The 27802-nt window shown below is 43.1% G+C and overlaps 1 protein-coding gene and 1 long non-coding RNA gene across 2 annotated transcripts in view; one reads left to right on the top strand and one right to left on the bottom strand.

The window, feature by feature from the left end:
• SLC5A1 (solute carrier family 5 member 1) overlaps nucleotides 1-12167 on the bottom strand; it is a 94603-nt gene extending 82436 nt beyond the window's left edge. The window contains exons 1-2 of the mRNA XM_077461526.1: nucleotides 11984-12167; nucleotides 9206-9277 (exon numbers count right to left, since the gene is read on the bottom strand). Coding sequence (XP_077317652.1) covers nucleotides 9206-9277; nucleotides 11984-12103 — 192 coding nt within the window. The 5' untranslated portion in view covers nucleotides 12104-12167. The remainder of the gene's footprint in view (nucleotides 1-9205; nucleotides 9278-11983) is intronic.
• LOC143940305 (uncharacterized) overlaps nucleotides 1-27802 on the top strand; it is a 51600-nt gene that overhangs the window by 11606 nt on the left and 12192 nt on the right. The window lies entirely within an intron of this gene.

The following is a 27802-nucleotide window of genomic DNA, read 5'->3' as shown; positions in this document are numbered from 1 at the left end:
ATGCACAAAGTTCTACGCATGATCGGAATTGAGCAGAAGAGCCGCACTGGCTATTGAACTTCAATTTTCTCTGCTCGTCATATGTCACCGCGTTCTTGACATTTGGAATTTCCGACAACATTGTGTGACCGTGTGTATGCAAGACAAGTTTGAGCCAACATCCGTGGAATCACATGGATTTTGTTGTTGGACTGTCCGATCGTGTGTACACGGCATTAGGCGCATTAGGCTTGGATCTGAGAGCACCCTATGCTCCAATGGTTTCATTGCCATTGAAGTACCTCATGGTAAAACTAGTTCTCCTGACAGCAACTACTTCAGAAAGAAGGATGATAAAGATTGCAACACTTTCCTGCATGGGCCCTTTGTTTTTTTTTTCTTTTATTTTCTTTTTACCAGAGAGATATTTCAAGAAAAATTAAAAAAAAGTAGTCCTTCTGAGTTTTCACACGAGATTCACTGAATGCACAGCAGGGAGACTTCAGTTTTCTTACACATGGTCGAATTACTAAGAGTGTCTCTTTTCATTTGTTCTCTCCTACCCTATATTAGCTTTGGTATATCCTGTTGTGTGCTGATGTGAGGTGGGCAAGGAAAACAGAAAATTGTTATCAAATGCTTACTCTAATTTTCCTTTCCTGGCCCATCCTTTGAAGTAATCGAACATCTTAGTTGGAGGAGGGGCTGTCTTTTATTCAGCTAGGTACAGGTGGTCATGTGGGGTTCCCGAGGAGGTGTTAACCCGTTGTGTGCTGACGTGAGGATGGGCCAGGAAAGGAAAAATTACAGTAAGTGTTTGATAACAATTTTCCCTTTTATGCTTCCCAGATCACATTTCTCTGCATTAAGATATTCCTGATTTAAAGTAGGCTTAGCCACATTTACATGTGTGTTTAGAGTTACTAATTGGATCCTGGACACACTGAATTCTATTTTCTCTAAATTACATGAAAAACCATTACATGCATTTATATGCATTTGGAAAAATCATCTAAAAGTACAGAAATGCAGGTTTGACAGTACCAGTGTAAATGGGGCTTCAGAGGTAGGAATTACTCTGATCATTTCAAAAGCTAAGAACTTTCACTCAATGTTTCCCTGATAAAAAGTATATCTAACCGTCTGAATATCTGCAGGTTAATCATTAAAAATTACTGGTTGTAGCGCTACTGTGTTGTAGCTACTGAGGTCCATATTCTTGAGTCAAGCAAAGAATGAGCAGCGGACCTAAACTGCAGAGGATCCCAGTGCAGAAAAGAGTTTGCCCCATAAAAAAAACAGATTACTGTTGCCTTAACTCTGTTCAAACAGGTCCTCTCTACACTACACAAACTCCATTGACCTAGTGTATAACTCAGAGACGTGCAGTCAGGGCAGAGCAGAGCTTCACCTGCCATAAAAAAACAATCAAGCTTAAAAGGGCAACATTTGACTGGTCAAACTTTGGGGCTCCTATCACCTATGGTTCCGGAGATACGGGGCTCCTTGCACAGCCTGTCAGAAGCTACATACAGCATGGCCAGTTTAAATAAAAGCTGGCACACACTGTTTGCAGCAGACTGAGAGGATGAGCTCACAGTGCCTCTGACTGAGCTCAACGGACAGCTTGGCGCCTTGGACCAACGGTAAAGCACCATTGGTCCGAGCTGTCCAAAAACAAAAAATGCTGCAGTGGAGGCTCACCTCTCACTGCAGTGTGATAGAAGGGGGCATGTATCTAAAAGACAGACGCTCCCTTCCAGCCCAGCTCTCTTAACTACAAGGAAAAAACATGGGTTTATGGGTACAAGGTTTACCCATAATCCCATGTTTTTCTCACACAATTAAGAGGGAGAATCTGCTGCTGCTGAAAAGGTACTTTTTTAATCAAGCTAATTAATATATTACAGGCTTTCCTCACTTAATGGGCAGGTTCTGTTCCAACGACCAGGTCGTTAAATGAGGAGCCACAAGTAATCAATATTTTAAGTATTCTTAACTACTGTACTGTATTGTACAAAAAAAAATGTCTAAACACAAAACTCCAGCTCAATAAATAACATTGTTTTAATTTGCATAAGTACAGAACACAAACGAAAATTCGGTACTGTACAATACAATGATGTGTAGAGTGTCATGGGTGGGAAATGCTGGTCGTAAGTCCTTAAACAAGGAGTATCTGTATTATGCTATATGTTGGAACATAATCATTTATTATTTATCTATTTACTATGAAATTACTGGTTTGAAGTTATAACTTCAAACTTTACTAATTTGTATGTTAAGCCACCTGCTTGAGTACAGATTTTGAAAATATAGTAAATTACCTTAAAAACAATATATAATAATTATTTGTATATTATTTACTTTTTTCTAATTAACCACTTTCCACCCAGGCCAATTCTGACACTTCTGTCCTACATGTTTGTGGCAGAAAATGACTGAGAAACATACTACCCAAACATTTTAGAATATTATATATATATATATATATATATATTTATATAATATAAAATAAAATATATATTATAAAATAAAATGTATATATATATTCTTAGCAGACAGGAAATAAATCATGTCACACGGTATTTGTGCAATTTTTCAAACGTACTTTTTTTGGAAAATAAACTGTTTCATGAATACATAAAAAAAAAAAAAAAAAAACACTAAAGTTAGCCTGATTTTTTTCATATATAATGTGAAAGATGATGTTAGGCCGAGTAAACAGATACCTAACATGTCACGCTTTAAAATTGCGCACACTTGTGGAATGGCACCAAACTTCAGTACTTAAAAATCTCCATAGGCAATGTTTTAATTTTTTTTATAGGTTACATGTTTAAAATTACACATGTGTGGTTTGAACGCTGTTTAGATATGCTAAAACAAGTCTTTATGCAGGTTAAATTGGTAAACTATGAGATATAAAGAAGGTGCTATATATCATCTATATACGGTAATCAGAGAATGGTTCAGGTTCTATTATTTTATTATATAAATTATATATGGCACTTTCATTAGTTCTCATAGATGACTAATTTAATCAACATAAGGACTTGTTTTAATAAAATCAGAACTGTTGGTATCTATACACTGAATATTACTGTTATATTTCTGGCTTCTGAAAATAAAGAGGCATTTTTTTTTTCTATAATCTTTATTGTCATCTTTGCTAGTAATAGTGTTTCCAGCATCAACAAAAAAGGGTGACTGAAAAACATCTTAAAGGAACAACATTTGTAAATATTTTTGTTAAATGAGTATAACTAGTAGAACTGCAATCGCCTACATAATGAGAATCGAATGCGCAACTTGTGAATATGTAACATGTGTGTATCTGGCTCTGGTACTAGCCAGTGGTTCACTGACCTCACCGAACATCCCTGCTGTATGTAAGGAAATTACTGCAGAATTCAACAAGGATAGCTTCACTATCGTTTAGCATTTACAGTATATGTGTATAGGCTAAAAACAAAAACACGATGCAATAAAAAGGGAAAAAACATTTTGTTTGATTCCCTACTGTTTCTTTTAGTAAAAAAGGAATAAGCTGTGCTCATAGTTCAGAGGCTATGGGCTGTTCACTTTGCAAGGGAAAATGCACTATGTAAGGGAATTTTCCCCACAGCTTAATGAATGAAAAGTACTATACGATATGTCTCCTCTCCTACTCAGTCCTATCCCCATACAGTTAGAACACGCTGAGGGAACACAAATGTAACCCCTTGATCACCCCCTAGTGTTAACCCCTTCCCTACCAGTGACAGTTACAAAGTAATCAATGCATTGATATAGCACTGATCTCTGTATAAATGTTGATGGTCCCAAAAATGTGTCAAAAGTATCTGATCTGTCTGCCGCAATACCGCTAAAAATTGCAGATCATCACCATTACTAGTAAAAAAATAGATAAATAATAAAAATGCCATAAATCTTTTCAATAGTCTGTAGACCCTATAACATCTGCGCAAACCAATCAATATACACTTATTGAGATTTTATTCTACCAAAAATATGTATAAAAATTTATATTGGCCTAAACTGATGAAGAAATTCATTTTTTCAGAACATTTTTGGGGATATTTATTATAGCAAAAAGTAAAAAATGTTGTTTTTTTTCAAAATTATCGCTCTTTTTTTGTTTATAGTGCAAAATAAAAACCACAGAGGTGATCAAAAAGCACCAAAAGAAAGCTCTATTTGTGGGAAAAAAAAGGATGCAAATTTCGTTTGGGTACAGCATTGCATGACCATGCAATTACCAGTTAAAGCGATTCAGTGGCAAATTGTAAAAAGTGTTCTGGTCAGGAAGGGGGTAAAACCTTCTGGGGTTGAAGTGGTTAATTCATTTTTAATATTCAAAGAAAACACAGCTGACCATGTCTCCATGCTTTATTTTGCTGAGAAATCAATTGATTCATGTAGGATTTACTTCCAGGAATCCATCTGTCCTTAGCGTACGCTGAGAAATATTGCATACATATGTTCATGTGCGCTTTTCCCCACTTATGTTTTCATGCAGAAGAGATGGAACAAAGTGAGGCAAATGCAGGAGGTTACAGGTTTCACTAGATATAGCCCTATATGGGATAATGGATTATGGGGAGCTGAAGTTGCTGCAAAATGGGGCCAAATGGAGACATTATGGTATTTTGCTTTCATCCCACATCTTTGAAAATGGTTAATTGTGCTCCTTCACCACTCTACAGTCTAAATTCCAGCTTCCACAGAATATGCTCTTATTGTCTTCAACTTTTACACGCTGTTAAGGTGTAAACTGGTTCTGAACCATGGATACAGTCTCCGACACCTATTTTTAATTATATGAATGAGGTGGAAGTCTATAAGGGCTTCATATCACGATCCTATTATATGTTGCTGCTCATCATCTGGAAGGATTTTCCTTCAAGGACTGAGACCAGATGGGAGCATTCGAAGAGAAACAATGGGAGGAGGCACTAAAAGCTGTACAAATGTGCTTACTTAATGTTGCACAATTACTGTCACAATTGTACATCCTTCTCAGGGTTCATCTTACTCCAGCAAGACTCTTCAAAATGGGGATGAGAGAGGACTCTATCTGTGCTAGATGTTCTAGGGACCATGGTGACCCCATCCACTTACTATGGAAATGTCCCAAGCTACACTTCTACTTGGGGAAAGTCCTGGATACCCTAAATAGGGTATTTCAAGTTACCATTAGACGGGATCCTAAACCCTGTCTCCTGGGCGTCTTGGATGACCTGCCAGTAGAGGATGTTACCAAACATGCATTGGCCTGGGATTTGTTCCAGGCCAAGTAACTAATTCTCCAACACTGGAAGTCAGCTGATTCTCCCTCGTGGAAAGAGTATATGGCCGCAATGGGGGATATATTACGCCTAGAAAAATATATCTTCCAGCATAGAGGATGGCTGAACAAATTCCAAGCGGTGTGGTCTCCCTGGCTAGACACACCTGTCAATTTAATTTTAGGCAGAATTTTATGAATGTAGTTTTACGTGTGGGATAGTTATGATTGTAGTGCAGGCTGGGCATATATATAATGGTACCAAAAACTGACTGCGTAGTTGAATGGGTACAGTAGGGCTATTGTTGGGATATTGAATTTTGATACCTTTATGTATGTTGTATCTTCTTTGGCATGAATTTCTAATTTGTATCTGTGAATTCTTTCAATAAAAGACTTCTCTGAGTTAAAAAATAAATTTGGTACAATCCAGGTGCTTCAAAATAAAAGGTGTTCCATGTCTTATGCCCCGCACACACAATCGGACTTTCCGACAACAAAACCGTGGATTTTTGTTCGAACGATGTTGGCTCCAACTTGTCTTGTATGCTAGTTACATCTCGTACTTGATTCCGAGCATGCACAAACCTTTGTCTGACGGACTTGTGTACACAGGATCGGAAAGTCCAACAACAAACATTTGTTGGCGGAAAATTTGAGAACCTGCTAGGCAACATTTCTTGTCGGAAAGTCCAACAAGAAATGTTCGATTGAGTATACACACGGTCGGACTTTCCACCAACAAGCTCACATCCAACATTTGTTGTTGGAAAATCCGATCGTGTGTATGGGCCATTACAGTTAATTTCCTTTAGAAAACAACCATAGCAATAACAACCAAGTCTCTACATGAAAGCAGCAGTCTCTCTGCAAAGGTCTACAGAGCTAGAGCTCTCCAATAAGCAGGAAACTTAAAGCAGAAATCCGGGATCGGCAAAAAATCCCCTATTAGTACACCCCCCTATGCAAAACACTAAACTTGTAATACATTTGTGAAATTCCTTACCATTGAAGAGAAAAGACTAATTCAATTTTCAGAAAGTGCTCTCTGTAGTTCAAAAAATGCACAATGTATTCTACCAAGGAGGAGCTGTTAGAACAGTGATTACATTATATCTTCCCCTCTCTCTCTCTCTCTAACTACATTTCCTATGTTTCCTTGGGGTTGGAGTGAATGAAGGAGGGTACACTAGGCCCGTACATGTTAAATTTGAAAAAGCCTACTTCAGTATAAATCTCACCCCTCATTCTGAAGCCAGCCACACTACTCAGTAACACACAGGATAGGTAGGTTACAGTTTTATAAATGCAAAGAATGTCTGATTGTCTCTGCTCTACCCCTTCAGCTACAACAGGAGATAAATATATTTCCCTTACTTGCCTTATGTAATTACTACTGAACTGAAGACACATCCTATAATTATACATCATACATACTGTACTCTGCTGTAATATTCCTCCTCCTGCTGCAGCTTTGAGATCTTTCTAACAGCAATTAGTGCTTGTATGGTGTATGAGCACATTCCTAGCCACAACACAGAAAGAGCCAGGACATGCTGCTTTACATGAGCCAGTGGCACAAGTAAATGTGAGCATGAGAAAAAAACAAAAAGGTGCAGCGCTAGCTTACTAATTAATAGCACAATATTGGTGGAATCCTCTAATGTATAGAAATCTCAATAGACTTCAAATATCAGAGCCCATCAGTGCCCATAAGTGTGGTCCCATCTGTGCCCATAAGTGTGGTCTCATCTGTTCCCATCAGCGTCCATAGGTGTGGTCTCATCTATTGCCATAAGGCGGTCTCATCAGAGCCCATAGGTGTGTTCTCATCAGAGCCCATAAGTGCGGTCCCATCTGTGCCCATAGGTGCAGCCTCATCTATTCCCATAAGTTCGGTCTCGTGCCCATATGTGCGGGCTCATCTATGCCCATATGTGCAGAGCGGGGATCATTATGAGACATTGGCCAGGTGACAGAGCGGAGATCTCAGGCTCTGATAGATCTTGTATCTTGTATATTAAACATCGATCACTGTAACGTCCCGCCTCCTGGGCTGGCATTTTGATTGACAGCACACCGATCAAATGCCGGCCCAGGAGGCGGGGTGTAGGGAAATCGGTGTTCCATATACAAGATACAAGATCTGTCACAGCCCGAGATATCCGCTCTGTCAGCCGGCTGATATTTAGTAACGATCCCCGCTATGTAGTGATGACAGCTGGGCGGGAAGCGGCAGCGGGGGGAGGCAGGTTGGGGGTGGTGAGACCACTCTTCCCATTACAACATGTGGGGACAGAAGTATAAATCCCTGCTCACGGTGGAGAACTACAAGGCAAAGACAAGACAGCTGGGTGGGAGTACAGGAGGAATAGCAGCAAGCGGTCTTAAAAACCAGATATCACAGGGCACTAACGGTTTTTCTTCAAAATCAGCAGGCTATTGCAGAGGAACTGCAGAGCTCAGAAGAACATGGATGGCATAGTCAGTGAAGGTAGGAGATTAGCAACAAGGACATGGAAAAAAATTCCAGAGTTCTGCTTTAAGCTTTGCAGATCTCTAAGCTAAAGCACCGACTCAACAGAGGATGTGTTGGACCTCTGCAAAGAGGCCACGGCTTCTACCCAGAGAACAAGGGTATTTTTTTGCAGCATGATTTCAGGAGGCAAGCTTTTCTTCTCCAAAGCAATTGTAAATATAAGACTGTGTACACCACTTTTCCTAATTGATCAACACTTCATCAAATGATGGGTGTATACCTTCTCACATGGATTTTAATTTACTGTATGTAGAATGCACTAATGAATCTTGTAATTGGAATCATGCATTATTACAAATGGGATGATTCCCCTAAATAGTTCCTATTAAAAAAAAATATATCATTTTGGGTGGAGTTGGTTTTTAAATGCCATATCATTTATTTGCCTTCTCACTTCATGTATCCTTTAAAGCAGATATGAGCACAAAATACCAATAATTCCTGATAGCTTACGTGTGAGCTGAAATTCCAAGCTACAGTATAAGTGAAATGCCGTAAGATGTTTCAAGTAGAAATTGTTTAACCCGTTTATAATGTGTTAAGTCCATTCATTTATCTAAAATGATTAATATACAAGGATTCTGTGCTTTCACATTATAACATCTTGTAGTCAAGGTGATATAATGTGTTATTGAGCGTAGGCAATATTATGGAATTGGGATTCAGGATCTTTAGCAGGCCCGTCGTGACAGGACAGGCAGAACAAGCAATTTCTTGGGGGCCCCGGGCTGGCCTGGGGCCCCAGCCGCACCGCCGGCCGCCGCTTCCATGTCGGTGGGGTTGTGCAGTAACACTGTTGCACCATTACAGTGGTGTCCTAATGGCCATCAGTTGATAAGAAGGATGTAAGTCGCCTGCATAGCATCCTTGTTTGACCCTCTCCATCAGCGGTGGGGTCACATTAGCTGATGATAGCGAAAGATTGGAATACTTGTCAGTACCAGTTTGCTTTAGAAGAATAAATCACCTCTAACTTCGGGTGTCCTACTTGGACTTGTGGATGTTGCTGCATTATGTAAAATTGTTTTTTATTATGTAAAATCGTTTTTACATTTTAGAATGGGGTGCCTCGAGACTGTCCATAATTTTTAAATGGTCCCCCGAGACTGTCAATAATTTTTAAAGGGTGCCCTGAGACTGTCCATAATTTTTAAAGGGTGCCCAGAAAATGTCCATCATTTTTGTGTCTTGACTGAAAAAAGTTTGAAAAACACTGCCCTATAACATATGCATTGATACATTTAGATTCAGTTACACCCGTGATACTACACATCATCATACTTTCCTAATTAGAAACTTAACTTATAGGCATACAGTATTTGCCTTGCCAGCACATGATTAAGACTATATATGTTTGCAAGGGCCAACTATATTTGTTCACACATTAGAATACTTACTGGCCACCACACCATGCTGCGTCCAGCCAGGAAGAAACCCCCTACAGTGCCACGACTTGTCCTTATCATAGCCTGTAATATACAATCAGATTTTTGTATGTTAATCACCTAGCTTCTCATTTGTCCAAATATATTATCACATCTGTCTGTTTTTCCTGGAAATTAGATAAACTTTTCATGGGGGCATATTTATCAATTAATTGATGCACAAACCTCTTCAGTACATTTGCTATGGTTATAAAGCACATATGCCATTCATTGTGTACTGGATCATGTACTGCATATATGGATTCCCTGTCTTTTAAAGGGGAACCCTGGTCTTAATATTATGGTGAAAGTTACAGCTAGCTGCCTTCTGACTTCACACAGTGATTTGTTATTGTTTATATGAAGGATATTTTGCATTTGGTCCTACTTTGTCTGTCTTCACACACATTTGCTGGACATTTAGAGAGAGAGGAGTGGCGCCACTCTGAGTGCAGTATGTCAGTTAAAATTCATTGTTTGATAAAAGTAAAATCAACTCATATTTTGGTGAGATATAATGTGCATGGCATAAGTAGCTTGGGCACCCGTAGTGCAGCTGGATAGCGGTGGTGGTCAGCAGTTCCCGGCAGCTCCAGTGCTTCCCGAAGCCCTGAGGCTAAAGACAGTCACGCAACAAGCATGTCAGCGGTGATGGACAGGAGGCGTGGTCGAGCTTGTGTTCGGAGCATGCATGCTCCTTCACCATAAAGGAGCCCCCATGCTCCGAACACAAGCTCGACCACGCCTTCTGTCCATCACTGCTGACATGCTTGTTGTGTGACCGTCTTCAGCCTCAGGGCTTCAGGAACCACTGGAGCCGCTGGGAACTGCTGCCCACCACTGCTGCCCAGCTAGACTACAAGAGCCCAAGCTACTTATGCCATGCGCATTATATTTAACCAAAATGTGAGTTGATCCTACTTTAATTAAACATTGAATTTTAACTGACATTCTGCACTCAGTATGGTGCCGCTCCTCTCTCTCATGCATATCCACAGAGTCACGTCTGCTCTCTACAGCTGGCTGTCCACACTGATAGAGGCCAGAACCCCTAAACCCTGGTGTGGCAGTAAATTAACTTTGCCTACTGGCACACCTGGACCTTGGAACTATTTCCATATCGCACTAGCTGCGTTTCTAGTGCTCCATCTTTTTTCATTTTAATTTGCTGGACATTTACAACCTGAATGTGCCTTCTTCACCCATCACTGCATCCCAAATCACTGACTCGAATTATTACATAAACTGCCCTTCCAGTATTGTTTACCAGAATAGATAGGGTATTTCAAACAAATACACCTGCTGTGTGTCCATTATGAGGGGTTTCCACCATCCCTGTGCTGTGCTAACTTCCTCTGATTCGTGAACAAAACACCAGTCATGTTTCTGTTAATTTGGATCAAAAATTTGGTAACAAAATTTCGTATTTTGTATGAAATTCCTAAGCATAGACATTCCCATAGGGTTCTCACCATCCCTGTGCTGAGTTCCCAGGTCTGTACACCTGCTGTGTGTCCATTATGAGGGGTTCCCACCACCCCTGTGCTGAGTCCCCGGGTCTGAGTGTACACCCGCTGTGCCCAATATGAGGGGTTCCCACCATCCCTGTGCTGTGCTGACTTCCTCTGATTGGTTAACAAAACACCATTCAAGTTTCTGTTAATTTGGATCCGAACTCTTTATTCGTTATTATTCGTAATTTCGTATGAAATTCGTAAGCATAGAAATTCCCATAGGGTTCCCACCATCCCTGTGCTGACTTCCTGGAGTTTTAACTTTTAGGTTCATAACCTTTTTGTAACAATTACACATTTTCATTATAATGAATTTATCATTATGAGGGGTTCCCACCATCCATGTGCTGTGCTGACTTCCTGTTTTTAACTTTTAGGTTCGTTAATTACGAATTTTCGTTATGAATTTGGATCCGAAATTTGTAAACTAAATTTCGTATTTTGTACGGAATTCGTATACATAAAAATTCGTATTTCAGATTCGTACGGACTAATCGCACATGTCTAATAGGATGTGAACAGTCAAGATATCTTCCATGGTGAATGCAAAAGATATTTTATATTAGAGGATAATTTATTTAATCATGCATATACTGTTCCTTTCACATTAAAGAGGTAACTTGACAAGATGCATAATACAAATCAATACATTTTGGTTAAAACCAATGAAATACAGCCAGATTTAATAAAATCTGATAATCGTTATTTCACAAAACATTTATTTAAGGTAAAAGAGCCCATGAGGGCTAAAGTAACAGTTATGTAGCTGTAAATAAAGGATATAATTGAAAACGCAAAATAGCTTATTCATTAAGCGCAAAAGGTAGTGCATCTGTATTACTAAAAGCCCAAAGTATATGCACTTTACATTTCATCAGCCAAGACTATGCTTGCTAAGACTAGCAAGGGTAGTAAAATATATTTGCTGGTTGTTTTAGGCTACTGTGCTTTTCTTTATCATTTAAATAAACGTCAGTTCTGCAGGAACTGTTTACAAAGCAAGTTGAGTACACAGTATTGAGTCCATGGATATTCTGGAACTGCAAAAAACATTCAAAGAATGACAGCATCAGTAGATGCTTAAAGTTCCTCAACCAGTCATAAATGGCCTGATATGGTTAAGGCATGAGTATGTAAATGCTTAATTGCAGTGGATATAATGTATATCTATTTCATGCATAATATCAATACCTTTACATATTATCAATATTAATCCTCAAGCTGATACAGCACTTACCCATAGTCCTACAGCCAGTACCACTACAAAATAAATCACAATCACAGCGATGTCTGCTGGGTTATTAATTGGAATGGTGTTTTTAGAGGGAGCAGAGGTACTAGTTGGTGTGACATCCATCTTCTCTGCTTCAGTCCAGGGAACACTGCTCTCATGTGTCAATCGGCCCTTCTTTTTTTCTCTCTCAGGTGTATGACTTGGATGTGGGGTTAATAATAAACCCAGCCCACAGAAGCTCACCGCCCCTTACCTTGCCATCAATGTATAACCTAATCTGCTATACTTTCCAAAACTCAGCAAGCTAATCAGTGTCACAACAAACCTCTGTACTCCAACCTTGCATGATAAGCCTATGCGACTTAGGTTAAGTTGAAAAGGAATGTTTGTCATCAAAAAAACAAAAAGGAAAGTGGGTGTGTGCCAGGTGATGCCAACTTAGCTATGTGACTTGTGTAAGTCTTCCAAAGGATGGGTAATTAGTCACACAGACAGTATTCACCTAAATGTGTGCACAAATGAACATAATCACACAGGTGTGACATCGTCCCTGTTATTCTGGGCACTGATTCAATAGACCTAACTAGGAAAAAGCAAAACAATACTGAGCGTGTGTAAGAAATAATAAATGGCAGCAGCAAAAATTGATATTACACAACCAAATAAGTGAAAAATAAATAAAGTTGCGCTCATTCGGAATAGACCATTAAAGTCCAAACATGTTCATAAAGTCCAATACAGCAACACTGGCTGAATAGCAACAAAATAAATATAAGTAAAAAGACATGAATTGAAATGCTTGTGTTGAACTAAATCCAAGAAAATCCTCGACCTTGTAACATCACCAACATTAAGCTCAAGATGTGGTCTTACCCCAAGTAATGTACCCTCTAAGGTCAAATAGACGTTTTGGACATCCCGATTAAATCCATAGGAGATGTAGTGCGGATGGCGTGTATCTCATAAGCTATTCCTCCAGCACCGAGTATAAACTTCAGGACACCCAGCGATACCCAAAAATAAACAAGGGGCTCCAATAGTGTAAAATTACCTCGCAATCGAAGCATCATGCACGCCAATTGCGATGAAACCAGTATCATGCCCCCCGGAAGAAGTCCAATTTTGTTACTTTTCAGCCTGTGTTGCTGTATTGGACTTTAGGAACACTTTCGGACTTTAATGGTCTATTCCTATTGAGCGCAACTTTATTTTATTTTCAATAGGCTTAACAATTGCGTATTTTCAGTGAGTACATGAATGGTTATTATTATAATTTTACATGAAAGTAGTTTTTGATTTAATTTTCACAATTTTACTTCATTGCCAGTTTCCTAGTGTTTGTTTTTATTTAATAAATATCAAATTCTATCTCTATTATCATTTTCATTTTTTAGATTATCATTTAATCCGGTTATGTGTTCCTTAACCACTTGGGATCCGCGCTATTGCAAAATGACGGCAATAGCGCGGACCCACATTTTCGGGACTACGTCTATTGACGTAGTCCCGGTTACGAGCGGCCTGCGCGCCCCCTGAGGGGCGCGCGCGGCGCGCTCTGTGATCGGCGAGTCCGTGAGACTCGCCTGATCACCGATCCGTGTAAGGGGTCGATCCCGACCCCTTATCACGTGATCAGCTGTCAGCCAATGACAGCTGATCATGTGATAAAACGGAGCCGGTAATCGGCTAGTATTCCTCCTCGCGCTGACAGCGCGAGGAGAAAAAAAAAAAGCCGATCGCCGGCGGCCGTGTTCGGGACATCAGTCCCGATCACGGCCAGCAATTTAAAAGGACACCTGCCCCCTGCCAGTGCCCACCTGCCACCCGCAGTGCCATCCTGAAATAAAGTAAGTGCCCCCCTGTCAGTGCCACCCAGCAGTGCCCATAGTGCCCACAGTGCCACCCAGCAGTGCCCACAGTGCCACCCAGCAGTGCCCACAGTGCCACCCACAGTGCCACCCAGCAGTGCCACCCACAGTGCCACCCAAAATCTGCCTCAGGTGCTGCACCCCAGTGCCGCCCATCAGTGCCCAGCAGTGCCGCCCATCAGTGCCCAGCAGTGCCGCCCATCAGTGCCCAGCAGTGCCACCTATCAGAGCCACCTATCAGTGCCACCTATCAGTGCCCATCAGTCCCATCTATCTGTGGTACCTATCAGTGCCCATCCGTGCCACCCATCCGTGCCACTTATCCGTGCCACCCATCCGTGCCATCTTATCTGTGCCCATCTTTGCCCATCAGTGCCGCCTTATCTGTGCCCATCGGTGCCGCCTTATCTGTGCCTATTAGTGCCGCCTTAACTATGCCTATCAGTGCCCACCAGTGCAGCCTATCAGTGCCCACCAATGCAGCCCATCAGTGCCCACCAATGCAGCCCATCAGTGCCCACCAATGCAGCCTATCAGTGCCGCCTAATCAGCGCACTTCAATGAAGGAGAAAAATGACCCGTTTGCAAAATTTTATAACAAACTATTAAAACATGATTTTTTTTTTTTTTTTTTTTGCATCTTTTTTTGTTTGTTTAGCAAAAAATAAAACTCCGAGCTGTAACTAAATACCACCAAAAGAAAGCTCTATTTGTGGGAAAAAAATGATAAAAAATTCATTTGGGTACAGTGTTGTATGACCGCGTAATTGTCACTCAAAGTGCATCAGCGCTGAAAGCTGAAAATTGGTCTGGGACTGAGGGGGGTTTAAGTGCCCAGTAAGCAAGTGGTTAAACAATAGCTAAATGTTGTTTCTTGATCATACATCACGGGACACAGGAGCTTCATTACATAGTGGGTTATATAGGCACCTCTGGTGATTGGACACTGGTTGACCCCAATTAAGGAGAATTCCTCCCCTATATAACCCCTCCCATCTGGGAGGCACCTCAGTTTTTTCGCCAGTGTCTATGGTGATGGTCACGTAAAAACTTTAGCTCTATGCAGGTCCCTGCGAGGGCCGAAGGGCTACAACAAACCGGATCCATACCTCGGGCCGATATTTGACTCCCAAGATGGTATGGTACCCGGGCCTTGTCATCCGAAGAAGCGAGGTTTTGCCTGTAAGTCCTCTCCATTGGAAGACTGGGCTCTGGGAGAACCAGACTTGGTGTACTGTTTATACAGAGCGCACGAAAGTTTCTGGCAGAGCTTTCTACATGGCCCAGGTGGGAGGTTCTTCCGAGAAGGAGCCCCAAATAAACCTGAAGGTTGGCTAACAATACCCGCCGTGATGGGTGAAGGCTGGAATTTGATTGGTTCAGCAATTCCTGCGGCGAGGACAGGTAAAGGAAGTCATCCTGTATATTTAAATATATGAATGGATTTCTTCATTGTGAGTAGTTGTATGTCTTACCTGGTTTCCACCACTAGAGGGAGTAAGAGCAGCCTGATGCATACTTACATGCCTTTCAATACACACGCTCAGTGAAGCCTGGTTCTCCAGCTGACTCACGTCTCCATTACAGTCCCTGCCACATCAAGGTAAACAGAGGTCCCACGTAGTTTGGGGGTCCCACGCAGCCCCGTTTGGGGTTCTCCTTCCCCCCCTGGATCCCGCAGTCCTCGTGCACGCGCGCGGGCGTGTGCACGTGCACCGGGCGCGTTCCCGGCCTAATGGAGGAGGGTGGAGTGTGGTTGTGAGCCATGCACGTTAGTGTGCACAGCGCTGTAATGCACAGGCGCCAGGCGGCAGTTTGTAAAAAGTCCAGAGCGTCAGGGGGCTGTAAGTGGAGACACAGGAGCTGTGGGCAGTAAGCATCCGTGGAATTGGATCCAGGCAAACCTAGACACCTACTCAGCATCAGGTTGTGCAGTTTAAGCATATATATTATTGTGAGACTTTAAGCACAACAGTGATTGCACTTGTACTAGTACCTCTGCTTTATAGCTTAGGACTATGTCTCCTCGTATGAGGGTTTCAGGGGGAGGTAGCAAAGGCACTGGTAAATCACCGCCTAGGTCCAGGGGTTCTAAAAGAGTGCCTGTAAGTTACCATCCCCCCCTACAAGACTGGAGCCAGCCTCTCAAGACGAGTCAGTGCACCTGTCAGGTTTGCAGCCTCTCCTAATGTGTCAGCCCCAGTTTATGTCACTGAGATACTCCCTTAGGGCTACATTGGAGGGTTTTGAAGAGAAAATAATGAATTTTATTTCTGCTTCCCTGAAATATAGCAAGAAAAGGGGTAGATCCCCTCCCTCTGCTGAAATTCCTCTCTAAGATGATTTTTCTGAAAATGAGGAGAGATCCCTATCTTAGGATGGGGATCATGAGCAGTCGGATGAATCAGAGGAAGAGGAGATAGTCCCCTCCTCCCAGGCACTCAGAAAACAGGTGCAGTATTATACTGAATTGGTGCGTACCACATTCAGAATGCCTGCTGCTGAAGTCGCTACATCCTCTGTTTCTTCCCTGGGAGTCAGGAAAGCCCCACAGACTGCCTATTCCTTTCCAATCCATCCCTTAATGGATGAATTGTTGTATAAGGATTGGGGACATCCCAATAAACTGTTTGCTCCTCCTAAAAAGGTTTTCTTTGCATTATCCTCTGGAGGAAAGTTTCACCAAGAAGTGGGGGGTCCCATCTGTTGATGCGGCTGTTTCTTGCGTGAATGAAACCTGACTTGTCCTTTGGATATTGCGCAGGTATTTAAAGGATCCAACTGATAAGAAGCTGGAAACCTTATTAAAAAGCCTCCTTTTCCATGACTGGCGCTGTGGTGCAACCTACAGTCGCAGCTGTGGGGTTGTGTCAGTTCCTCAAGGAACAGGTTAAGCAGATGCTTGGGATCCTTCCCAGTGAGGAAGTAGAAAATTATGCAGAACTGCCTCATATTCTGTGCTTTATGATTGATGCGATTTTGGATTCTGTCCAACAAGCATCACGTTTGTCCCTCATGTTGGTACACATGCGAAGGGCCCTATGGCTAAAGAATTGGGCAGCTGAGCTGTCATGCAAGAAGCATTTGATTGGGTTCCCGTTTAAAGGGAAAGTTTGTTTGGAGAAAAATTGGATAAATTCGTCCAAAATATTTCAGGGGGTAAAATCTACTCTCCTTCCAATCAAAAAGAGCCAACGTCCATCATTCAGGCGTGCTCTCTCTCCCGAAGCATCAAGCTCTAAGCAGTGGCGACGGCCTTCTCAGCCCTCCTCTACTAGAAAGGCTCAAGGCAGAGCCCAGGGGCAGGAAAAGACTTGGGGGCGAAAGCCTGCCAAGCAAAGCCCAAGATCTTCCTTGTGAAGGGGCGCCCCCGCTCGGCAGAGTGGGGGGAAGGCTCCTGCAGTTTGCAGGAGCCTGGCGGAAAGAGATCCAGGACAAGTGGGTAATCCCTTCGATATCTCTGGGCTACAAGCTAGAGTTTCAGGAGATTCCACCTTCTCGTTTCCTAAGGTCAAGGATCCCCAGGGGTCCAGTAAAGCAAAAACCGCTATTTCTGGCCTTAGATCAGTTACTATCCCAGGGTGTGATAGTAGAAGTGAACCCGAAAGATCAGGGTTCGGGGTTTTACTCAAATCTCTTCACCGTTCCAAAACCAAATGGAAGTGTCAGACCTATCCTGGATCTGAAGGATCTGAACCGGTTTTTACACATCCGGTCCTTCCGAATGCAGTCAATCCGCACTGTGGTCTCCTCCCTGCAAGGGGGAGAATTCATGGCATCAATAGATATCAAGGATGCATATCTCCATGTGCCAATTTTTCCCGCACACCAAAAATTTCTAAGGTTCGCGGTAGAGCGGCGCCATTTTCAATTTGTGGCCTTGTCGTTCGGGCTTGCTACAGCCCTTCGAGTCTTCACGAAGATTCTGGACCCTCTCTTAGCAAACCTAAGAGCTCAGGGCAGAGCCGTCATGGCTTATCTAGACGACTTGCTTCTCATGGAGAAAACAGCAGCGTTCCTAAGTCACAGCGTCACCAAAACGCTAGAACACCTAGAACGCCTAGGTTGGATCATAAACCTAGAAAAGTCGTCCCTACAACCGACTACCAGGTTGGAATACCTAGGTATGATCATCGACACCGCTCAGGGCAGGGTGTTTCTTCCAAGGCTAAAGCCTTGGCCATTGGGGATCTGGTGGGCCTGATTCTGGGCAGAAGATCTTCCTCCATTCGGTTGTGCATGAGACTGTTAGGGAAGATGGCCGCCTCTTTCGAGGCTGTCCCATTCACCCAGTTCCACTCAAGGCCTCTGCAAGGATGCATCCTTGCGGCTTGGAACAGGAAGCCCCAATCTCTGGATCTTCCTATGCGTCTATCCCCAGGGACACGCAAGAGTCTTGTCTGGTGGTTACAAACCAAGAATTTGCTGAAGGGCAAAACTTTTCTTCCTCTCCCATGGAAGATTATCACAACAGATGCCAGCCTGACAGGCTGGGGAGCTGTATTGGAGGAAACATGCTCGCAGGGGAAATGGTCTGCGACCGAGAGTCTACTGCCCATAAATATCTTGGAGATCCGGACAGTTTACATGGCGCTCATAGAGTGGCCTTACAGACTGCGAGGTTTCCCGGTTCGGGTTCAGTCTGACAATGCCACAGCAGTGGCTTATATCAATCACCAGGGCGGTACCAGAAGTCTGGTGGCCCAAAAAGAGGTGAATCGCATACTTGTCTGGGCAGAAAAGCATGTTCCGTGTCTTTCTGCAGTCTTCATCCCAGGAGTGGAGAATTGGCAGGTGGATTTTCTCAGCCGCCAGCAGTTGTGCCCAGGAGAATGGGCTCTGCACCCCGACGTGTTTCAGAACATATGTCACAAGTGGGGTACTCCAGACGTAGATCTGTTGGCATCCAGGTTCAACAGGAAGCTGGACAAGTTTGTATCAAGGACAAGAGATGCACTTGCTCAGGGGTCAGATGCTCTGACAGTTCCCTGGGATCAGTACAACCTGATCTATGCCTTCCCCCCCCGAGCCCGCTTCTGTCGCGGTTCCTGGGAAGAGTCAAGAGGGAGACGAAGTCGGTCTTTTTGGTGGCCTTGGCTTGGCCCAGGTGACCATGGTACGCAGAAATCATGAAGTTGGCAGTAGGCAGGCCATGGACCCTCCCTCTCCGGCCAGATCTGCTCTCACAGGGTACAATCTACCATCCTGCTTACGCAGTCTGAATTTGACGGTTTGGCTGCTGAGACCCACATTCTGAGAGACCGTGGCCTTTCGGGGCCAGTCCTTTCTACTCTGGTCAATGCCAGAAAGCCGGCCTCCAGGCTTATTTATTACAAGATCTGGAGGACATATGTTTCCTGGTGTGAACTCAGGAAATGGCATCCTAGAAAGTATGTCATTAACAGAATCTTGGCCTTTCTCCAGTCAGGCCTAGAAATGAATTTGGCCATAAGCACTATCAAAGTGCAGATTTCGGCCCTGTCAGTATTTTTTCAAAAGTCGCTTGCATCACATTCCCTAGTACGGGCTTTTATCCAGGGGGCTATGCGGACAAAACCGCCAGTTAAACCTCCGGTATGCCCATGGGATCTGAATTTTGTTCTCTCGGCCTTACAGGGGCAACCATTTGAACCTTTGCATCTGGCTTCTTTAGTTCTCCTGACTAAAAAGCTGGTCTTCTTAGTAGCCATATCTACGGCTAGAAGAGTATCAGAGTTGGCAGCTCTTTCCAGTAAGGAGCCGTATTTAATTATTCATAAGGACCGGGTGGTCATGCGTCCCAACAGGTCCTTTCTACCTAAGGTGGTTTCGGGTTTCCATTTGAATCAGGATGTAATCCTACCATCCTTTTTTCCGGACCCTCAGTCCACAGAAGAAGAATCTTTACACACTTTGGATGTGGTTAGAGCAATCAGTATTTATCTTCAAGCAACTTCTCAGATAAGGAAAACTGATTGTTTATTTATTCTGCCGGAAGGCCCTAGAAAGGGCCAGGCGGCGTCAAAATCCACTCTCTCAAGGTGGATCAGACAAGTTATTTCTCAGGCCTATGGTTAAAGGGGAAGATTCCTCCTTTTCGGGTGAAAGCGCACTCTACTAGGGCTGTTAGTGCTTCTTGGGCAGTGCATCACCAGGCCTCCCTGGCTCAGATCTGTAAGGCTACGACTTGGTCATCAGTCCACACATTCACCAGATTCTATCAGGTGGATGTCAGAGGGCAAGAGGATATCGCCTTCGGGCGCAGTGTACTGCAGGCTGCAGTTTAGGTCCTCCGGTCCCTGGCGGTCTATATTTATGATCTGTGTCTCCCTCCCCTCAATCTGAGCATTGCTATGGGACATCCCACTATGTAATGAAGCTCCTGTGTCCCGTGATGTATGATCAAGAAAATGGGATTTTTATATACAGCTTACCTGTAAAATCCTTTTCTTGAGAGTACATCACGGGACACAGGGCTCCCGCCCCTCTTGGGTTTTTACGTGGTTTCTTATTGCTTTGCTACAAAACTGAGGTGCCTCCCAGATGGGAGGGGTTATATAGGGGAGGAATTCTCCTTAATTGGGGTCAACCAGTGTCCAATCACCAGAGGTGCCTATATAACCCACTATGTAATGAAGCTCCTGTGTCCCGTGATGTACTCTCAAGAAAAGGATTTTACAGGTAAGCTGTATATAAAAATCCCATTTTTAAATACAGCTAGTATAAATACCTGTCTATTGTATTAGCATCCTGTAAACCTCTGGACAGCATTACTCAGATTGGGAGAGGAAGAGTACTGCAAAGTACTGACAGTTTAAAGCTACCTACAGACATTGGATGGTGTATGGATGTACAAAAACTCTATAAACATGCATGTCCAGATTAGTTGAAAATGCATTTTATCAGATAATGCAGAGAGCAAGGGAAGCATTTAGAAGATATCACTTGCAAAAGCTTAACTTGGGAAAACAATATTGACTGTCAAAGAAAGTACAACCCAGTCGATAGATCCTTCTATCAAAGTTCAGCCAGTGTAAAGCTGCTACGGTTGGGGGTAACTTGCAGACAAATGGTCATTGCTATTATAACCATAAAAGTCAAGTTTGACAATAAGTTTATGCCTAATCTGCCTACCTAAATCATTTTGTTGATTTTAAAGCCCAACTTCAGGCTTGATGTGAAAATTAAGGTGTTGAAACTATTATTTTTTTGTCAAGAGCTCCACTTTAAGCTGGTATTAATTGTACCAGTTCAGGATGTGCGGTAATATGAGGAAAGGTGTGACTGGCTTGGAACTCTGCAATTTATTCTGCTTTTGTCTCCAGTAAATATTGTGGCAATATTGATAGAATATCAGTTGCACAATATCTATTACACAATAAAAGTTCCTTGTACGTTATGCTTGTAAACTCTGGGAATAGATCTAATAAGAAACAGAAATCAAAATGTTTCCTGTTCCACGTTGATGCCAATAATTGATCACTGACATGCTAGTCATGGACATGGACATGGATGGTTGAGAAGCAAAGAGCACTTTTGTTTTTGTAAAGGTCAATCCTGAGTCCAAGTTTGCTCACAGAGGGTTGAAATACTTAAGTGGAATATGCTGAGCTGTAGCTGTGCACTCCAAATTATCATCAAAGCAATTAACGTGAGCTTGCACTTTGGAATGTAAGAACATTTATTGAGGGAATTTATTGATAAGAAAATACTTAAAAGACGTAGGATGATTTAATTGTGAAATTTGCAGATACTTAAGAAAATCTTGAGAAGTTTTGAAAAATAATTGTGTCTTCTTAATCAGGAAAAGTGAATTTTTGGGACTTATAATGTGTTTAGAAAAAAGTAAAATGTGGGACTTTTTTTTGCATATAGATGCAGAAGGTAATATTTCATTGCTGGATCCCACAGGGGACGCAGTGCACATAGCACCTGTCAACTGTAATGCTGAGTACACACGATCGTACATTCCAACAACAAAATCCGTGGCATGTTTTCCGAAAGATGTTGGCTCAAACTTGTCTGGTATACACACGGCCACACAATGTTGTCGGAAATTCCGAACGTCAAGAACGGGGTGACGTACAACTCGTACGACAGCACTAGAAAGAGGAAGTTCAATAGCCAGTGCGCCACCCTTTTGGCTCCTTCTGCTAATCTTGTGTTAGTAGAAGTTTGGTGAGAGACGATTCGCGCTTTTCAGCCTCGTGCTTTTCCGAACGTTACTGCTCTTCAGTTTGTGCTTGTGGGTTCGTATTTATATTGCGTATTTGATTCCCAGTGCGTTCTTGTCCGCTCGTTTTTGATTTTCAGCTGCGGTCTTTCTGTTTTTCAGTGCTTTCTGTTAGTTCGTTCTGACCAGCCGACCATTTTGAAGCCATGAGGACCCTCAACCCGGACCAGAGGGCTTATAACTACCGTCTGGCCAGAGCCAGAAGAGTGGTGGAGAATGCTTTCGGGATAATGGCTATACGGTTCCGCCTATTCCTTAGGCCAATCAACATAGCGGAATATAAACGTAACCATATAGTTAGGGATGCACCAATACCACTTTTTTGACACCGAGTACGAGTACCGATACTTGACATCATGTACTCGCCGATACCAATTACCGATACCTGATTTTGGTCATGTGACCTTTTTTTTTTTAAATAATGAAAAATTACACATTTTCGCCATAATATGAGGAATTGAAACGCAGTCAAAATACATATGAAAGAAAACATGTTTATTTGCTGGTCACATGAAGCGCAAATTGCACAGAACATGTTATATATATAAAATAAAAGTCAAATGTCATCAATGACAATTTAGGCATGAGGAGAAGCAAGAACAGTATGGTACCTCAGTCAACTCACAACACAAGACATTATAACATTTCAAAAACCAAAAAAAAAAACTAAACACAACATGTGTTTGTTTCCAGTTCAACTTCTTACACATGTGTAAGAGAAACACATTTCACAGACAGAACATTCCAGGATGGAAAGGAAGGATGAGTGTTAGGTTGTTAGGTTGGCATGTAGGCTGCAGTAAGACCTCGTGCACAACTCAAAGCAGCTGCTACTCCAGGTGCTCTTTGAGCTTTTTTTTCTCTACCTGTTACCTCTTCCCCTCCATGTTAGCCTATGTGTTCATTCATGGCCATTGGCCAAGGAACACTATGCGGTTTCAGAAGTTTAGTGGCAGGGCAGCTTACAGGCAGTAGGCAGAAAAAAAAAAAAAAGAAATTGGAAATATAAATCTTTGGATTTTTTTTTCTGCCTGTAAACTTTCCTGCCACTAAACTCCTGAAACTAGTGTGCAATGGGCTGACATGGAGAGGAGACATTAACAGGCAGGAAAAAAGCTCAAACTCCTCGAGGAGCAGATGCTTTTAGCTGCATTGTACAGGCATTATGCCTTGAATGAAAAGCTGAAATATCACACAGAATATGAAATATCATCATTGTTGATGACGCCACGTATAAAACAAACATCACCAAGTTCACATCATCACATCAGCCAATCCAAGTGCAATACAGTTAAATAATGTTAGGCCTGAAGAGGAGCAACTGAACAGTACCTCATAACTAACATTATTTTAATTTTTAGCTTCTAGTTCAACTTCTTATAAAACTTGTGAAAAAACATTTTTCACAGATCAAAATTAGGTTTATTCCAGGATGGCAAGGCCAAGGAGCAAATGACTTAGCAGCAGTAAGGCCACGTGCACAATAAAGCACAAAGTAGCTGCTCCTACTTGCGTTTGAGCTCCCTGTTTTTGAGCCTTTCGTTTGCCTGTAGTGTTAACTCTATGCCGCTCCACATTAGGCTATGGGTCCCCCATGCATTGCCGTTGAATCACCTATAGTGTGCAATGTGCACACCATAGGTGATTCACTTTTTCACTTAAGGAAAAAGTTTGTGGCATGGAGTTAAAAAGGCAAAAAATGTTTTTAAAAGGCCAACATGGAGGGGAGTTAACAGGCAGAGGAATGTTAGGCTTGAGGTGGAGCAACTGGTACTGAACAGTTCCCTCAGAACTAACATTTTGTAAAAAAAAATTTAATTAAAAAAAAGTGCTAGCTTCTAGTTTAACTTCTTATGAAAAACTCCTGAAAAGCATTTTTCACAGACCAAAATTAGGTGCATGCCAGGATGGCAAGGCCAAGGACTTAGCAGCAGTAAGGCCACATGCACAATTAGGCTCAAAGTAGCTGCGCCTACAGGCGTTTGAGCTTCCTGTTTTTGAGCCTTTCGTTTGCCTGTAGTGTTAACTCTATGCCGCTCCATATTAGGCTATGGGTCCCCCATGCATTGCACGTTGAATCACCTATAGTGTGCAATGTGCACACCATAGGTGAAACACTTTTTCACTTAAAAAAAAAGTATGTGGCATGGAGTTAAAAAAGTAATTTTTTTTTTTTAAAAAGGCCAACATGGAGAGGAGTTAACAGGCAGAGGAAACGCTAAAAAAAATGCTCAAATGGCAGGTGGAGCAGTTGCTTTGAGCTGAGGCGTGCAACTGTGCATGATGCCTTACAGTTGGACAGTAACAGGCGGTAGATTACTTTTCCAATTCAAACACAAGTGGCAAGTTTTTTTTAAGAAACAGAATAATCTCTGCATGTTCAGTTAGAAGTTGGTTTCTGGTGTCAGTCAGAATGTGTGACGCTGCACTGAACAATCTCTCACTTTCCACAGTGCTGCAAGGAACTGAAAGATATTTTTGTGCCATTTGGGCTAGAGTGGGAAATCGCAGTTTATTGACTGCCCAATACTCAAGAGGTTTTTCTGAACTAGGCACAGTGACCTCTCCAAGATATGCTTCTAGTTGTATGATAGCAGCTGTGGGAGCACTGTTCTCAAATGTAGATGAATAAGCAATTTCTTGGAAAACACTGTCCACAGTCATACTGGTACCTGGCTGTTGCTCAGTGCGAGGCCTTTTGGTAGCTGGTTCCTCAAGCACCTCAGGTGTAGCTGCCTGTGCCTGTAGTACCTGTACAGAAGATATTTCTTGCATTTCCTGCACAAACATCTCTTTGGCCTGCCTGCCAGCATCTGCATTCAAGAAGAACCGATCTTTATACTTAGAAGAAGAAAAATACAAGACATTAGACAATGTCATGCAAGCAAAGCAACAACTGTGGAAGCTTGCTGTGGGGGCACTGCTAGAAGGAAAGGTGATGGCAATATTCAAATAAAAACAAGTCAAAATAGCAGCCAGCAATAACCTTGGATTGAGCAAGGTAACCATGCAGTAAAGTGGATTTTGCTCCATGTCAGAGACCCATTTCTGCAAAGCACCAAGCAATGTGTTCTTCATCATTTTCACACCGCGGTCCTTATCCACTTCTTTAGATAATAATCTCTGTAGCACAGTCACTGCAGGAATTACATCCAAGGCAAAAGAATCTGAACAATTCACATGCCGAGTCAACTCTTCAAAGGGAGCCAAGATTTTGATCATCTTCTCCATGAGATTCCACTGATTTGCAGTGATCGTTGCAGGCAGCTCATGTTCTGACACATATACTCCAATGGCCCGTTTTTGCTCTATCAGAGACTGCAGCATGTAAAAAGTGCTGTTCCAGCGAGTCTGAACATCTTGTTGAAGTCTTTTAATGGGTTGACCAAGCTGGATCTGAATATCTTGCAGCCGAGAATATGCCAGGTTTGAATGTTTAAAGTGCCCAACTATTTTGCGGCCAACTCCCACAGCCTCCGTAATGCTGCGCTGTGATAAAAGCCCCTCTGAGACAGCCAGCTGCAGTGTATGTGCCACACATGAAAGACTCTGAAGACCAGCATCTTCTACAACTTTTTTCATATTTCTGCCATTATCACGGACTACCACATGGACAGAACTTTTGGGAATCGCCCAAGTGTCAAGCATTTCTTCTAGTATGCTTCTTCTAGCTTGGCCTGTGTGAGAGCCTTGCAATTTCTTTGCGTGCAGCATGACCTGGTGCAGAGGTTTGGCATCAATCCACTGTGCAGTTAAGCTAATTACACAAAAGGGACTCACACTACTGCACCAAATGTCCATGGTGACTGATAGCCTTTATGTCCTCCTGTAGCATGTTGGTAATGTGTTTTTTCACTGTGTTGTGTAATTTTGGAAACAGGCAGGGCCGTCTTTAATTTGGATTGGGCCCTGGGCAAACATTTTCTTGGGCCCCCCCCCCCCCCCTCCATTCTGAGGCATACAAAAAATAGCAGGTAGACTCAAAATCAGTTTACTGCAGCAGATCACGCAGTGATTGCAATTGTTTGCCAGAGGTTACAGCCTATCCTTACTGCTCGCTGGCTGGTTGCTAGAGGTTACAACACATAATTTCTGCTTGCCGATTGGTTGCTAGAGGTTAATGCACATCATTTTACCACTTACTGATTGGCTACTAGAGATTAAAGCAGATCACTACTGTTCGCTGATTGGTTGCTACAGGTTAATGCACATCATTACCTCTCACTGAGCAGTGGAGCAATCCTAAATAATTGAGCAAGTAAAGGGGCACATTAATACACACACATACTACAGGAGAGTGTCAGAGAGTGCAGACATATTACAGGAGAGGTTCAGAGACTGCAGACATACTGCAGGAGACAATCAGAGACTGCGGACATGCTGCAGGAGATTACCAAACACTGGGGACATACTACAAGAGACAATCAGAGACTGCGGACATACTGCAGGCGATTACCAAAGACTGGGGACATACTGCAGGAGACAATCAGAGACTGGCGACATAGTGCAGGAGACAATCAGAGACTGTGGAAATACTACAGCAGACAATAAGAGACTGCGGACATACTGCAGGAGATAATCAAAGACTGCGGACATACTGCAGGAGACAATCAAAGACTGCGGACATACTGCAGGAGACAATCAGAGACTGGCGACATACTGCAGGAGACAATCAGAGACTGGCGACATACTGCAGGAGACAATCAGAGACTGGCGACATACTGCAGGAGACAATTAAAGACTGCAGACATACTGCAGGAGACAATCAAAGACAGCGGACATACTGCAGGAGACAATAAGAGACTGCGGACATACTGCAGGAGACAATCAGAGACTGCGGACATACTGCAGGAGACAATCAGAGACTGCGGACATACTGCAGGAGACACTCAGAGACTGCGGACATACTGCAGGAGACAATCAGAGACTGCGGACATACTGCAGGAGACAATCAGAGACTGCGGACATGCTACAGGAGATGGTCAGAGAATTTTCAGCAATGCACAGCTTGACAGTTGAATAACACAGCTCAGGGTTTAAGCAGTCAGGCATTTTATGGGTGCAAGGACATACCTGGGCAGCCAAACTCACTACATACATTTAGAGGGATTCCATTCTCTGCTCTCACTACAACAGCCGGGGGCTCCACTGATGCTTTGTAGGGGGGCCCCGTTACCCGTGAATTGGGGCCCCAATGAAGGTTTTGCAGAGTGCACAGAGGACAAGAGGACTGGAGGCTGTATTCCCGCACTAGCCAGCTGAGGGGGCGGGGCCGGGAGCTCCACTGACGCTCTGACCCCACCCCCGTGCAGCCTGTATGCTCGGAACAGAGCGGCTGTAGTGAGAGCCAGTGCTTGGAGTGGAAGCGTCAGTGGAGCTCCCGGCCCCACCCCCTCTATACTGGCTGTGGAATACAGAGGTCCGGGGGCGGGGCCTGGAGCTCCACTGACACTCCCACTCCGATCACTGGCTCTCACTACAGCCGCTCTGTTCCGAGCATACAGGCTGCATGGGGGCGGGGTCAGAGCATCAGTGGAGCTCCCGGCCCCGCCCCCTCTCAGCTGGCTAGCACGGGAATACAGCCTCCCGTGTCCTCTGTGCACTCTGCAAAACCTTCATCGGGGCCACAATTCGCGGGTAGCAGACAGTGCGGGCCCCCCTACAAACATTGGGCCCAGGGCAGGTGCCCCATTTGCCCTGCGCTAAAGATGGCCCTGGAAACAGGACATCTGTGATATGACG

Source organism: Lithobates pipiens, unplaced genomic scaffold (genome assembly GCF_037356315.1).
Source record: "Lithobates pipiens isolate NorthernLeopardFrog02 unplaced genomic scaffold, aLitPip1_a1.2 Scaffold_3, whole genome shotgun sequence".
NCBI classification, from domain to species: domain Eukaryota; kingdom Metazoa; phylum Chordata; class Amphibia; order Anura; family Ranidae; genus Lithobates; species Lithobates pipiens.
The sequence above is the reverse complement of the archived record's forward strand: the minus strand, read 5'-3'. Positions and strand labels throughout refer to the sequence as shown.